The sequence below is a fragment of the Durio zibethinus genome, chromosome 7, assembly GCF_047325235.1.
Source record: "Durio zibethinus cultivar Kanyao isolate XHJ-2024 chromosome 7, ASM4732523v1, whole genome shotgun sequence".
Lineage (NCBI taxonomy): Eukaryota > Viridiplantae > Streptophyta > Magnoliopsida > Malvales > Malvaceae > Durio > Durio zibethinus.
Window position 1 is genome coordinate 16,974,447 of NC_143168.1, and position 16,011 is coordinate 16,990,457.

Sequence of the window (16,011 nt, forward strand, 5' to 3'; positions counted from 1 at the left end):
AAAAAGAGTGGATGGATGGAATTATCTTAATTCTTAAAGTCATGATATATAAAATTATTAATAGAATATAATAATAATTATTTTATATTAGATTTGATTTATATTTAAAAGGAGATATAGAGATTACAAAGAATATTAACATCTTTTTAGTATAAAATTATTTAATTATTTAATTATAAATAAATTATTATTTATAAAGGTCATAATTATTCATTGTCAAGTACAGTTATATTATTATTGGTATTCAAAAAATAAGTATAAAAGGGCTAAGCTTTTCTTATTTTTTTTTAAAAAGAAATGGCATTCGGGATGATGAAAAAATAGGTTTTTGTCAAAGTTTTTTCCTCTCTCAAATAAATCATGGTATTTGGCCATGATGAAATAGGATGCAAAGAGTATTCATCTAAAGTATGAGATAAGTCTTCTTTATATATGAGATTCATTAAGAGGATAAGGGAGAAAAAGTGAGAGACTGGTAAAGGAATAATACATTTTTTATGAATTTTTTGAAGAATATCGTGTTTCAGTCTTCAAGGATTTAGATTTAAATTGTGAATAGTACATAATTTTCAAAAGCATGATTTTATCTTGGATCAGTGAATCAAATCGGTATTATTTTTATAAATCAAATAAGTCTTACAGATTATTTTTGATACATGATATTATTTTTATATTTATTAAATTATCTTTCAAAAAGTTAATTGATCTGTTGTAAAATGATATATTAATGAGACATTAATTGTAATAGTTGAACGAATCTTTTCCTTAAGTGAAGGGGTAAGGACGAACTTATATTATAATTAAAAGTTTAGATGTCAATCCTCTTTAATTGTGACGTAAAATTTAAACGCGTATTGACTTAATGAATGTGAAGATTGATTTTGTTGACTAAGTAAATACTACATATTTATTAAAATCAATAATTAAAAAATATATAAAACTAGATATATATTTATATAAAGGGATTAATTTCTCCTAAATAAGATAGCCATTGCTTTGGCAAATCCTTTTCAGGGTTTTCATATTCATGTTGGCTGGCTAGATCGATTTTGCTTCTAAATTGGATATCAGTCTCTTGCTTTACTGCTTTGTCTGTGTCCAGTCGAGTCTGAGATCTTACGTATGTACGTATGTATAGAAGTCTAAGGGGGTGCCTTCAATTTTATGCAATGAATCATATAATTAATGCTTCTTTCAATTAGGCTTGATGATTGAATCTATACTGAATCTACAACAATGTTAAACGGGGTCACTTATCAATCAAGGTTGACCCACAAATACAAAGACAAAATTTCTCCTTGATGTCAAGAATTTTACAGAAGAGCTCGAAGATTTCTTGTCGAAGCCAAAATTTGGGTGTGCCATTTGACTTTATTTTCCTGAGAATCCCTATCTAGCAACTTCAGTAGCAGCAGAAAGTCAATGACCATATTTCATCTTCCAAAACCCTTGTATGTGCTCTAATATCTGATTGGACCATCCAGACTCCCAGATGCAAACTGAAAGGACAGGGACAAGGTGTGGCAATGAAATGGATCATTTGGAAGATGGTATATATGTAAGTTTACATGTATTAACTCATTGAAAGATACTAAACCAACTGCCCTTAATTACTGGTGATGCAAGGAGAGAGACAATGAGGGTAAACTATAAACACAATAATAACAATATTAGATACATAAAGCTTGACCCCTGTTTGTCAAATTAAAAAAAATCCATACCAGGAAAGGAAAAAGGCAACTACAAGGCAAGAAACAAGACTTCAGTAAAAATTATAAGTAGGAATAAAGGCATTAAGAGCTTATGCATCCTTTTAAGGATCCATAAAGCAAAGTAAATCACGTAAACACCAGATTCTATTATCTAAGTCGATGTGTCTCTTTAAAAATGTTAGTAGGACAAGCATCGTATGTGTATGTCCAAGCATGCATGTGTATGTGTGTGGCTTCTTTGAATGCGAATGAGTAAGAGAGAGAGAGACTACCTTCTTGTATATATATATATATATATATATATAATTGTATTAATGATTCACAGTGTCATCAAATGAAAAAGTGCACCATCTTTTGCTTCATTAAGTCACATTTTGAAGGCATTGTGAGGAAAATCAAATCTAAAGCTCTGGTTGATTGTCATTTTTACTACTAATTTTGCTTTCCCAAAAGTTACTAAATGAAAAGCATACGGTAATATGTAAAAACAGTAAAATCTTGCATTTTGTTATTCAAATAATTTTCTATTTATAATTATTCAAAAATATTCTTTAGTTTTATCTAGACACACTTTTCCTTCCGAGGTAAAAAGAAAATGGCAAATATAACAAACAGAGGCTAAAGTTATTAAAAAGAAAACCTGACTTTTTCGCTAACTCTTTATTTTTTTTTTAAGTCCATGACAACTAGTTCAGTCATTACCTGTTGAACAATTGGATTGGTTGATGTTGTGAATTCATCAGTCATTCCTTGCCAAAAAACTTTCCCCTCATGAAGAAACAGTAACCTATAAGTAGATATGACATTCTTTGAGTGGGACATCCCACATCATAGCAAAATTAATTACAAGGTCATGATCTCTAACAAAACCTGTCAACAGCTCTTCTAATGGTACTATGTTGATGGGTGACAACCACATAAGATGCAATCTTTCCAGGTTTCACAATTGCATCTTCACCCTTTGTATGGACAGAGCGGATGAGATCTTCAACAACTGTCGATGCAATTGGATCAAGCCCGGCTGTTGGTTCATCATATAAAAGCACCTGTCCAGGAGTAACACAATTTGTTATTTAGAAACCAACAAACTCAAACTGATAACAAAGAACACAACAGACACCAACACCAGTACAGAATGAAATCAATGCATAATAGGTCAAAACATGAACTATCAAGCATGCTTTGGCACTAAAGCAATAGCTGGCTCAATTGAGTATAATAATACATTTAGGAAAATTAACAACTTCTCACTGCATTACTTGCTTAAAAATTGGAACTCAGCATCTTGCTATGCTCTCCCTTTTGAACATAGACAACTAGGGAGCATGATTCTCAAATCAATATCTTATTTTCTATGATAAGTAACCAAAAAACGCACTTAGACTGCTAAAATCAACGGGGCATAACCCTATCAAAAGCACCTAAACTAACGCATAAACTCTCCTACAATATAACAGAATAAAATATGGGGGAGAGAGAGAGAGAGAGAGTGAGAGAGAATAAGCAAATTGAAGAGTTGCATATAGACAACAGTAAAGCATTGCTCAGACCCTCATTCTACATTGTGGCAACAATATAAAAGCTTAATTATTTTACTATAGCAATGTGGACTATATTAAGCTTAACTGCCATAGGCCTCCAAGCTACTCGCTCTGACATTTTCTACCAGCCCTTCTCAACTCACAAAGAGAAGAAACACTGGTAAAGATATGACCAACCTAACATAAATAAAACAAATAGAAAAATAGGTCTCAGAAGCAAAGCCACAAATGGTTTATAGATTAACCTTGTAACTCTTCCTCCTCATTATCTTCTACTATGAGTTGAGTTTTTGCATTATCAGTTGCCAGACCTTTTAGGAAGTTCTACTTAATCCGGGCAACATCAGGAATTTTAAGCAACTCTGTGAACGCTATGGCACAATTTTCAAAATTTTCATTTTTCCAATATAGACCTCTCTAGTCAACTGGAAGAATACCAGAATAAAGGACCAAAAAAGACTGCAATAACTCTGAAAAAGCAAGATTCTAGACCTACTGCATACAACTCAGAATATAGACATAATGGGGTAACTGATTGATGACAAAGTTTAAATTTGCAGCTTTCTTCATTTGCAAGCCATCTTCAACTCACTAAGATGAAATGAAACTATTAAAACAAATTGAAAAGTGGGGACCAATGGGGACACTGGAATGTGTGTGCATGTGCACGCGCATGCTTGCGTGTGTGTCCACAGATTAAAACTTGAATATAACTTGCAGCCATTGCTAGTTCAATAAATGACAAATCAAATGATAACTGATTTTATAAATCACCACCATAGCTGAAGCTATGAAATATTAACAATGATTGAAGGGTCCTCTACCCAAACTGGTATAAAAGGAGGTGACCAAGCTGGATTATACTCAAAATGAAAAATGCAGACTACATTTTATGTTCCTAGGGTGCAGGATTAAAATCCGAAAGCAAAATGGATCAAATGGATACTAGTTGAAGTCCACTTTTGCATGGTGCCACTAATTTATTTGCAAGACCATCTGTGTGTTTACCTTAAGATGCAAAAAATGAGGCAGCTATACAAAGTGAAAACTTTTACAAAAAAATTATGAAGGATTACTACAATAGCTTCACCATCCATTAATTCCAAAGAGAAATTTACCATACCTCCGGCTCAATTGATTCACTGGTGATATCACAAATTATAGAACGAGCTAAAGCAACTCTTTTCTTCATTCCTCCAGACAACTCAGAAGGTAACCTTTCTTCAACTCCCTGAAGAGAACATTAAGTAAGATCTTTTATGTCAGCTGACAACTTAAGATTAGGGCGTCTGAAGTGCAAAAGGAGGTGACGAAAGTGAAGGTGTACACTTGTTGTATGATAGCGCTATCAGCACCAATAAGCAGAGAAAGTCTATCAGAATTGAGATCCCGTATGGAATCAAATTAACTATGAAAAACAATTTCAACAGTTCATTATGTTGATTCACTCTAGCCCAATCCAAAATCTTGCTAAGACCTTACATATTAGTTACATGATAACCCCAAATCAAGCAAAAAATTTACAAGTTGGGAATACCAATTATAACATTCTAGGCTATCCAGGCCAAGAAAGTTGAAATGCTGGCATACCTTTAAACCAACAGCAGCCAAGTTCTCTGTCACGAGCTGTGAGATTTGATCAACAGACATGCTTGAATTTTCATATCTAAGCAATTAATAAACACAAATCCATCAACCAACTCAGATAATTTCATTATTCAGGAAAAAGGAAATTAGAATCCTAGATAACCCCCTAAATACTGAGGACAAAAAAGGTTATAGCATTTCAAAGAAGAATTTGTACTGTCTCTTACAAAAGGAAACCAACATTTTCACGAACAGTCAAAGAATCAAAAAGTGCTGCACTCTGAAAAACCTGTGAACAAACAAAAAGGTAAATATGGATCATACCACCAATAAATTATCTGGAAACCTGCCATTATAGTATTAAGAGCTTAAATACAATTTTACCAGTCCAATTCGAAGGCCAGATATCTCATCATCACCAACCAAACCTGATCTTTTTCTACCTCGAATGTATACCTCTCCCTGTATATAAAAATAATGCATTCTCTAAATACAGAATCAAGTAATAATAAATCAATATACAAAATAATTAACCAAAAATGAAAAAACAAAAATATGAACCTGGACTCAATATGCATTACTTACCTTGTCTGGAGCAAGAAGTCCAGCAATAATCTTCAGAATTGTAGATTTCCCAGTACCAGAAGGACCAATAATTCCAACAGCTTCACCATGCCTAATCTATTGATTAGGGGGAAAGTTAGGAATCAACAGTTAAAAAGAAAAAAATAAAACTAAAAGATGACATGAAGCTTAAAGCAAAAATAATTGAGCTACGATCATACTCGAGGAATGATTCTCACCTATGTTGCTCAGACTTGGATATGAGTATCCGACACAAAATGTCTATGTTTCTGACTCACCTATATTTCAAATTTTTGGACATAGGGAATTATTTAAAAGGATACAAAATTAGGATATGACTACATGCCATTATATAATAATAGAACAAGATATGCATCTAAGACCGTAAACTGTAAAAAAAATACTTGGTATAAATAATTCAAGATGTTACCAAGTTAGGGCTATCATGTTACTGACAGATTCCATATTCTATGGCTCAAAAGTATTAGGTATGGGTGAGCCAACCTTAAACCTTAAAGTGTCCATGTTTAACGTGTTTTGGTTGTGAGCAACATGGTTCTTGCTAAGTGGCCAGCCCTTACATCATTCAAGACAAAGTTTGTTCATTCCAATTTTAGATAGACTGATAAAGAAGAGCTTCAATGCAATCAAAACCTAAGGTCCAATTCTCATTGCTAAACCCGAGATTAAAGAAACCTTAGTCCAGATGGCATATAATATGACATGTTCTTTCACTCTGTTATCCTTCTTGTTACTAGAATACATCCTTAAAAAACCACCTCAGATGAACCATATGGTATCAGAAAGCTAATTTTGAAGTACACTACTTTTCCAGCTTTTCATATCAAATGTTGAGCTCATGCCAACAATGATTGACTGACAGTAAGGATCCAGATAACCAAGGGCCATAACACCTACTAGACCAACATTCAAAGCTGTCAATAAGCTTGGCCAAAAAAGCCAAGAGGATAGTCAATTGAGTCATCACTTATCTCCAACTGTGTCAGCCATGTAAGACACAGATCACATATGCTTGTCAGTATTGAGTCCATAGAATTACCCAGCCAAATATACCTAGTCCGAGCATCATAGATTAAAAAAAATTGTAATCATGCCAATGCTTTATCCACTAAAGAAAGAGGACACCAATAGTGAAAAACTATATGAGACTAAAAACAGGGAAGATTGTACAGGGAAAGGAAACAGACAGAACTAATGAAATTTAAAACCAAACACCCAAATGGAACCAATGGCCTTCAACAATCAATGAAAAAAAAAAAAAAAAAAAAAACCTCTACTAAAACCAATTAATAATCTACATCAATATCTCCATTGCAGCTATAAAATAGAAACAATAATCAGTAAAAAGGGACGAATTGAACATGAAATAGAAACCCAATTTCTTTTCCTGATAAGAAAATAAAAAAGAAAGAAAGTTGTTCTTTATTCATGTGGCAGAAAATAAAAATTGGAAAGAAAAGAATGAGGTCTAACATAGTAATACACAACTTGAAATCATTTTATACACTTGTTTGAGAAATTATATGAAGGCATGCACGACATTAGCTGCAATCCTTTTTAACTTTTCCAAAGCATATAGAAAACAAAACATGCATGAAAATTCATTCTCAATGAGAAATGATTTTTCTAAATGAACTGTTGAGCGCACCCCCCCCCCCCCCCTCTTCCCGCAAAAGAAAATTTTCAATTGGGAATTTTGAAAAAGTATCGAGTAACTTGAAATGACCCTCATGAAGTCCAACCATAAATATCTATTCATATGCAGTCCAAACATCCCTAGAATAAAAGAAAACATATCTAAAGCCAAAAAATCACCTTGAAGCTCACACCTCGCAAGATATGCTTGTCCCCAAATGATTTGTACACATTTCGACATTCAATGAGAACATCAGAGTCATTCTCATGCTTCACTTCCTTGCTCAAATTCCCAGATTTAGATGATTCCTAAAAACAAAACCACGCAAATCACCATTCAGAGACTTGAAACTAAAAATAAGACATCTAGATTCATGTCTTTAACTTCCCAAGGCTCTGTTTGGTTACTGCTTTTTTCTTCCATAAGCAAAACGTGCATTTGAATACAAAAGCAATAATTTTTTGAAGAATTCAACATTAAAATTGTAATTTTTTTGGAGAACAAAATGCATATTTTACTAAAATAAAACAATTATGTTAGAAATGGTATTTCATTTTAGTTATTTGCCAATTTATAATATGATGATTAGCCTTTCTACCTTTGCTTTTTCCTTTTAGCAATTCTTTTTGAAAATAAAAGCAAACAGCAATAAGCAAACGGAGCCTAAAATCTCCAAATGCAAAACAGGTTGGACGTTTACACGGTTTGATTGCAGAAAGAAAAGGTAACCATAAATTGGATGTAAAAATCACCTTGAAAGAACAAATGTCTAACAGATAGTAGCAAACACAAACACTTTTGGAAACAAGAAAAAAGAAAAGAAAGTAATAGCAAGACCTGTAACACATGCAAAGACATTGTCAGCAATTCAACACAATCCACTCAACCAAACTGCAAAAATTTTCAAGTCAACATATAGAAATTGCTAAAAGTATCATTCTCAATTAAATTCAAGAAAGAACTATAAAACAACAGAAAAATGCAGAAACTAAGTAATGGGGTTAGAAGAAATATTTACAGTGAATTTAGTTCCAGGAAATCCATCACGTCCCAAGTTCCTAGTAGGTGTCATACAAGCATAGATAACATTTCTTTGCTCTTTCCTCTCCTTATTAAAACAAAAAAGTTTGCTTCTTTTTATACCCAAATCACAAATTTTAGCTGATGTTGCTATTGGAAATAACCCCAATGAACTTGACAAGAAAACCGTACTTGTCATGTTTTTAGGGAAGTGGAAAGCTTGAAGATTTGGCTACTTTGAAACCCTCAAATATCAAAGGAATCCCACCATTGTGAAACTGAAATTTCTAAGAGAGTTATAAAAGGAGTTCTGGTATGGAAAATTAGTGATTTTGGAGATGACCCAGATCGGATTTATTAGCTAAAAATCAAGGGAATATGAGTAAATTTGAGAATTCTGAAAAATACCAAGATGGGTTAATAGATCAAAGAAAAATGTCTCCAAAGTTGAATTAGGAAACGGGTTTGGATCATAGGACCCAAAACTCGAATTTAATTTTTAATAAAGAACAAGGGAAGAAATCTGGGAAGGAAAAAGGTGCTCAAATATATTAGAAGTGTGAGCTTTGGATTGGAGGCTTAAATGGTCGGTTACGTGGTGGACAGTGGTGGAAGCCTCGGCATATTTTCAGTCGCTGTTTCAATTAGCCTGGGCTCGGTTCCAACTTCGAATATACCATGAAAAACAAATTAGAAAATTGCCCTAAACTATCCTTCAACTTCAAGCCTTTTATCAAAATTGTCCACTTTTTTTGCATTTGGACCATGAAGCAACCAAAATATCAATTTCATCCAATTAACTCGTTTGTTGAATAGAGACAATGGCCCATTTGAATGAACGGTGGAAATCTTTCCCACCATGCATCAAAGTAAATCTGATAATTTTATATTTATATTAATTTATTTATTTTATATTTAATATATATAAAATATAAAAATTGTTATATTATAATTAATGTCTACACACTAAATACAAAATATATATTTTTGAATTTTATTAAATATATAATTTTATTAAAATTTTAAATCAAATTAATTTCACATCATTTTTGTATCGTGTCATTGCATTATATTTAAAATTACAAAATCAATATCGAAACTTTTTGTTATTCATAGGGTTAATATCATAAATTATCTTAAATTATAATAAAATATTTAATATAATATTTGAATTTAAAAAATTTTTAATATAATATTTGAATTTAATGAATATACTAATTAATATAATAGTTATTTTTAATATGATAATTTCAAATAATAATTTATAAGGCATAAATAACTCTCATAATATTACTTTAATTAATAAATTTATAATTTAAATACTACATTAAAATTTTTTAAAATTTAAATATCATATTAAATATTTTACTACTTAAAAACCAATGTAACATGAATTAAAATGATATCACATTAACCTCATTCCCGTGATCCCATTATTAGATCACTTGTCAACTTTGCTTTTCTTTATTTCTCATTTTTTCTCTTTCATCATTTTACAAATCATCTGTAAAATCTCTCTAATAGCATGCTTTATACCATTAGGCATATTAAACTTCAATTTTGATTTCTTACCATGGGTCTTCATGTCCATTGACATGTCTTTATATTTCTCGTAACATTTTGTATACCTTTTTAACAAAAACATAACAATCAATCAAAACAATACAATAAGCAACCTACATTCATGTTATAATAGATTACTTCAATTTTTAAGTAAAAAAAAATTAAGCTATTTCAAGAACAACAAGAAGTATATTTAATTTTAATTATGCTAATATATTATTTCATAAACCATAATCCTAGGTAACTTCAACATAAAAATGCATTGTACAAATTAAAACAACTTAGCCTCTAAAAAAAGTTAGCAAATCACACATTAATATTTCAATATTTAGTTTATAATAATTTCTACGATTGGTTTATTTATAAGAATTAACCAAACTTGGCATCATAGAAATAATGTCATCATAATGTGGTTCTACATATGCAACTGGATAATGCCATAAATATTGGACAATATATAGGCAAACTAATTAAAGAAAGAATATATGAGAAAAAAAAAAGTAAAGTTATCCCAATCACTTTGTCATTCATCTGAAACTTCCATCCACATAATCCAAATGAAATTAATGCTAACTAAATTACAATAAAAAAAACGAAGTCATAAAGTCAATACATTATTATATTTAATATATTTCATTAAATAAGTATAAGATTTGAACAATTTTGAGATAGTGGACACTATGTATTTATTAGATAAATCATGAAATGAAAGACATTTTTTTTTTTAAAATAGATAGAAGATATATAACAAATTACCTAAAATTATATGGGTTTCATTAGTAAGTAAATTGTTAACATCTTTTTTCATTTACTCAATCATCAGAAGGTTAGGTTTCATTTTCATCTACAAGACTCACCCCATGTAAAACACTCATCTTTTTTCTTAATATTGAATTATATTCAAAACATTCCTTTAATTCATTACTTTGAATAGATTATGTTTTCACTAGACCACCAATGAAAGGTTTCCCTCGTCTTTTCGTCAACCTACCATTCTTGATAAGAATACATAAGAATTTATTCAATATAGAATAAAAGCCAATCACAATAAATAAACTGAAGTGACTTAATCATACATAATATATAAATAGCAAAGCTCTAGCATATAAACACAAATGGCTTAACCATAGGCAAAGGAATCATAAATAAAGAAAAAAAACTAATATCAATTATTATTAAAACAAAATCACTTACAATTTTATGATATAGGAAAATATATATAATTGTATATCCAATACATTTTACAAATACTAAATTGAAATTGGAGATACAAGATTGCTTTGAAATTTTCTTGAAATTGAAATGGCTTAACCACAAGCAAAAAAATTTTTTTGAATCATTTGAAATGTATGTTTTCTTTCCTCTTATCTTATACATAACTTGGATAGAAGTATTTCTAATCCTATGACTTGTACTATTCTACCAACCTTATCGATGAGTTCTTTTTCTACTGGAAATTACCTTCACTAGCAATATATTCTCAATTAACCAAAAACTCTATAGATCCTTACATTCAAATAGTTTGAACTCATAATTAAGTATAGAATGTGCTTCTTTATTTCAGTCTTCATTTCTCACTCTAGCAATAAAAAGATTAATCAAGATTTCTAAGAAAAAACAAATGATAATAATATTGGAGTTTGTCTTGAATCTCATAATCCCACATAGAAAGTCAAATGAAGTTATAAGAATTTGAAATTGTCTTGTATCTCATGTATAAAGTTTAGTAAAGGTATAAAGGATTTCACCCTTATAAATAAGATGTTTGGTTTTAGTTTGGTAATTGTAGATAGTTAGACACCAAGAGAATAACTAAATGAGTAGGCTATTAAAATGGTATAATTGAGTTTTGGGTTAAATTTTGAGTAAGGAGTTTTTTATGACTTTTCTTATTTCAAAAGTCTCACAATTGTAACAATTTATTTATTAGTGGATTGAATTTGGAATAGACCATTTTGAGTTAAGCCGAAATAAATATATTTGTGTATTTTTATTCTTGTTTTAAGCTTGTTATTTTGTATGTGGGTGTTGCGTGCATATATTGATTTCTCAACAAGTGATATTAAAGAGAGATTCATTAGAAGAAGAGGCAAGCCTAAGAGATCGTGAAGTAAATATTTTAAAATGTTTGAAAAAGGTATGTCTAATATACCTATGTCCAACTTTGAGATTCTATTATTTGATAGAAAGAGTAATTTTATGTTATGCTAAAATACGATTCAAGATCTGTTAGTACAACAAGGGTTGAATTAGGTAATAAAAAGTAATAAGCCTAAGAAAATGTTTGACAGTAATTAGAATAAAATTTAGAAGAAAGCCATTAGTACTATTAGATTGATGGTTAGCCCCAAAAATAAAGTACAATATATTAACTGAGAGTACTCTAAAGAGTTTGTAGGATAAGCTTGAGGATATTTATACTTTAAAGTCATTAACTAACAGATTATATTTGAAGATGGATATATATTATTTGAAGATGAAAGAAAATACGAGTCTTTATAATCACTTGAATGAGTTTAACAGATTAGTTTCTCAATTGCTGGTGATTTCTATTAATGAGTTAGAAGATAAAGAGAAGGCTTTAATTTTGTTATCATCTTTACCCAAGAATTATAGGTATTTAGTTCAGACTTTGTTAGTAGATAGGTCTATTTTGAAGTTGGATGATGTAACTGTTTTATTGCGTGAGAACAAAAAGTTTATGGGAACATATAACTCATCACATTGAGGGAGTACACTAGTTGCAAAGAATTTTGATAGAGAGAAGACTCAAAAAAGGGTTGATAGATCAAAAGAAAGATTCAAGTCAAGAGACAGAAATTACAGTGACATAAAATATTATTATTGTGATGAAAAAAAACATATCCAAATGCACTACAAGAAGTTGAAAAGGGATATGACTACTTTCAAAAGGACGAATGATGAAAAGAAATCGAATGAAAAAAAGAATGATACTGCTGCTATTATGTTTGATGATGATAATATTATTTTGACGACTTGTGTGGATAACTAAGATTTTAAAAGTGATAAAGATTGAGTTTTAGATTCAGCTGCTACAGTTCATGTCTACAAGATAGGAGTTACTTTGTGAAGTTAGAAGAGAATAAGAAATATAGGGATATTGTGGTTGCCAACAATGAAAAAGTGCAACTTCAAGGTATTGAAAGTGTTCGCTATAAATCTTACAATGGTATTATTAGGACTCTTCGTCATGTAAGGTATGTACCGAGTTGTAGCTACAATTTGATTACTTTTGGTGAGTTAGCTTCTTAGAGGTACACTTACTATAGTAGTAATAATTCATTAAAAGTATACAAGAATGATAATGTGATTCTACAAGGGCATAAGATAAAAAATCACTTGTACATGCTTGACAGAAACTCAGTTGCTAGGATTTTTACGATGAAGGAAAAGAAAAAAAGCAAGCGTGTTAACTTTATAGATACTATTGAAGTATTTAGAGGTTTAAATCAAGGGAGGATTTATTAGGGTTTGTCTTGAATCTCATAATCACACATCAAAAGTTAAGTTATCAGGAGTTTAGTAAAGGTATAAGGGATTTTCACCCTTATAAATAAGATATTTGGTTTTAATTTGGTAATCCCATATAGCTAAACACCAAGATAATAGCTAAATGAGTAAGCTATTAAAATGATATAATTGAGTTTTTAGTTAAATTTTGAGTAATAAGTTTTTGATAACTTTTTTCATTCCAAAAGTCTCACAGTTATAAAAATTTATTTGTTAGTGGATTTAGTTTAGAGTAAGTTATTTTGAGTTGGATCGAAACAAATATATTTGTGTATTTTATTCTTATTTTAATATTACTATTTTATGTATGGGTACTGCATATGCATATTGATTTTTCAACAAATAAGAGGATAAAAAAAAAGATGAAAAGTTTTCAAAATTATGGTTTTTATAATTTATTGGCACATAACACACAATGCTTGAATAAATGAGAAATTTTTCACAAGGTATTATATATATTTTTAATTATTCAAATAAGTGTTCTATGTTGTTTCTTAATATTATATTTTATTAATATTTCATTTATCTAAAAAAAATTTTAAAAATATAATTTTGTAAATTATTTTTATCATATATCTTTATAATTATTTAAAATTAATCCAAATTGTGAAAAATAACTTTGACACTCAAAATATTTTATAATTATTTTCACTTAGGAAAATTTTTAAAATTATCAATTACAACTTTTTTATATTTTTATTATAAAAATAATTTTTTATGCAAGTGCATTGCATCTAATTAATTAATTAATTAATATTATAATTATAATAAAAAATAATATCGATCAATGTTATATAGTGGATTTGGATACTTACCAAAATAAGAAAACTCGAAATCAAAAGCTTAACGAGTGAATGTGTGAATATTTCTTATGCTTGTCAAATTAATGAATAGTATTATTTATTTAGAAAATATTTAGTTTGTAAATTCTTAAATTTAAAAAAAAAATATGATCCTTAGAAAAATATGATTTTGAGAAAAAGTATATGATATCTCATTTTCAAATTCTTGTATATGATTAAAAGAAATATGAGATTATTTAATTATATATTTTTATCATAATATCTTTCACTCATAACAAATACAATAATTTATCAAATAAAAATAATCAATAAACAATGCGTTTCAAATCGTAAAAACACAGTATTCGACTAACCAATTATAAAAAAAAAATTAATCATCAATTATTACGTTAATTTTATGCAATAATTGATTATACACATATTTTTTAAAATTTATAATGAATAATTACTGTACTTATCTTAAAAAAAACACAATAATTGATTATTTTAATAAAATTACAACATATAATTGTTGTGTTTATGATCAAATCAATGCAATAATTTATTATTTTAAAAAAATATAATAAACAATTATTATATTTATTTTTTAAAAAAATAAAATATTTGATTGTTTTAAATAAATTATAATAATATATTATTACATTTAGTTTTAAAAAATACAACAATTAAACTTTTTACATATTTTTAAAAAATTACAAAATATAATTACTGGAGCGTTCATTTTGCAACAATTCGTCAGCATTGTATATGTTACAAGTAGATAATTAAAAAAAATTTAGATCCATCACATGGGTCCCAACTCCAATGTTTCTTCTACATTTTATTTGGTCCCCTTCAGTTCATAGCATGGGAGCAGTGACGCGGATGCGCATAGTTATATATCAACTACGTCAGAAAAATAGAATGGCATGCGGAAAATCGACGGGAGATAAACACTGGATTCATATTTAAAGAACCGCAGTAAATAATTATAATTATTATATTTTGAAGTTTTTAAATACAATATTTAAGTAAAACATATTAAAAAGAATTTAGGAGTAATTAAATACTACTTTTTTATTAAAAATATAATAAATAATTATAATTATTGTGTTTTAAAACTTACAAATAAAATATTTAAATAAAAAATTTCAGCCAAAAAAATTATAATTATTGTGTTTTATTCTCTATAAATATCTTATTCAACATTCGAAAATAACTCGAATACTATCTCATAATTTCTAACAAACACAATATCTGTGATTTTTGTTTTCAATACAATGTTTGTTCAAAAAAAAAAAATTTATTATCATACATTAATTTTTTTAAAAATAAAATAAAATAATAAATTTTATTCAAATCAAATATGAAACAAAAATAATTTTTCTTACATAATCTTAGAGGGAAAAGTGGATTTTTTTATTTTAAAATTTTTTTGATACTTTTAAAAATATGAGAGTTTTCTAAAAATCATATACCTCTAACCAAACATAAAAATTTAAATACTTAATAATAATATTTTGAAAAAAAAAACTCATATTTTCTCAACCAAACGCCTCATTATAGTTAAAGTATATTTAAAAATAAAAAAATTAATTAAAAAAAGTTTATATGTGATAGTCTTTTGATCCTTCTAAGTTAAAACATTCTATTGACAATGTATAAATAAAAGAACTCATATAAAGAAAGGAATTATATTTCATCCACCATAAAAATTCCACAAACATGTTAAAAGAATGATTTTTTTTTATTATATTAATTTATTAAAATTTTAAAATATACTTAAAGTTATGTGTCCACCTTTTAATATGAATGGTGGAATTTTAAATTTAGATTAATATTACAAATTATTTTTGAATTATAATAAACTATTTAATGTGATATTTGAATTTTAAAATTTTTTAATATAATATTTAAACTATAAATATATTAATTAATATAGTATTTACCCTTAATATAGATAATTTTAAATAACGATATATCACAAACAAATAGTCCTTTAAATATCATACTTTGTAGATAAAAAGTGCTAA

General features: G+C 28.4%; 1 protein-coding gene across 4 annotated transcripts; it reads right to left on the reverse strand.

The window, feature by feature from the left end:
- Positions 1–1,179: 1,179 nt before the first annotated feature.
- Positions 1,180–8,802, reverse strand: LOC149518034 (protein TRIGALACTOSYLDIACYLGLYCEROL 3, chloroplastic-like). Of its 4 annotated transcripts, none has more exons than XM_089763670.1 (11): positions 8,101–8,776; positions 7,920–7,973; positions 7,262–7,390; positions 5,426–5,521; positions 5,225–5,302; positions 5,068–5,129; positions 4,844–4,919; positions 4,377–4,484; positions 2,583–2,758; positions 2,415–2,499; positions 1,180–1,499 (listed from the first exon to the last, which is right to left on the reverse strand). In XM_089763670.1, exons 2-11 carry the CDS (start codon positions 7,938–7,940, stop codon positions 1,461–1,463), a joined length of 870 nt encoding a protein of 289 aa, XP_089619796.1. In that variant the 5' UTR covers positions 7,941–7,973; positions 8,101–8,776; the 3' UTR covers positions 1,180–1,460. The 4 variants fall into 4 exon arrangements, with proteins under 4 accessions (XP_089619796.1, XP_089619793.1, XP_089619792.1 ...); XM_089763667.1 differs by lacking the exon at positions 7,920–7,973 and adding an exon at positions 7,835–7,919 and having other exon boundaries at positions 8,101–8,265; XM_089763666.1 differs by lacking the exon at positions 7,920–7,973 and having other exon boundaries at positions 8,101–8,802.
- Between the last annotated feature and the right edge of the window lie 7,209 nt (positions 8,803–16,011).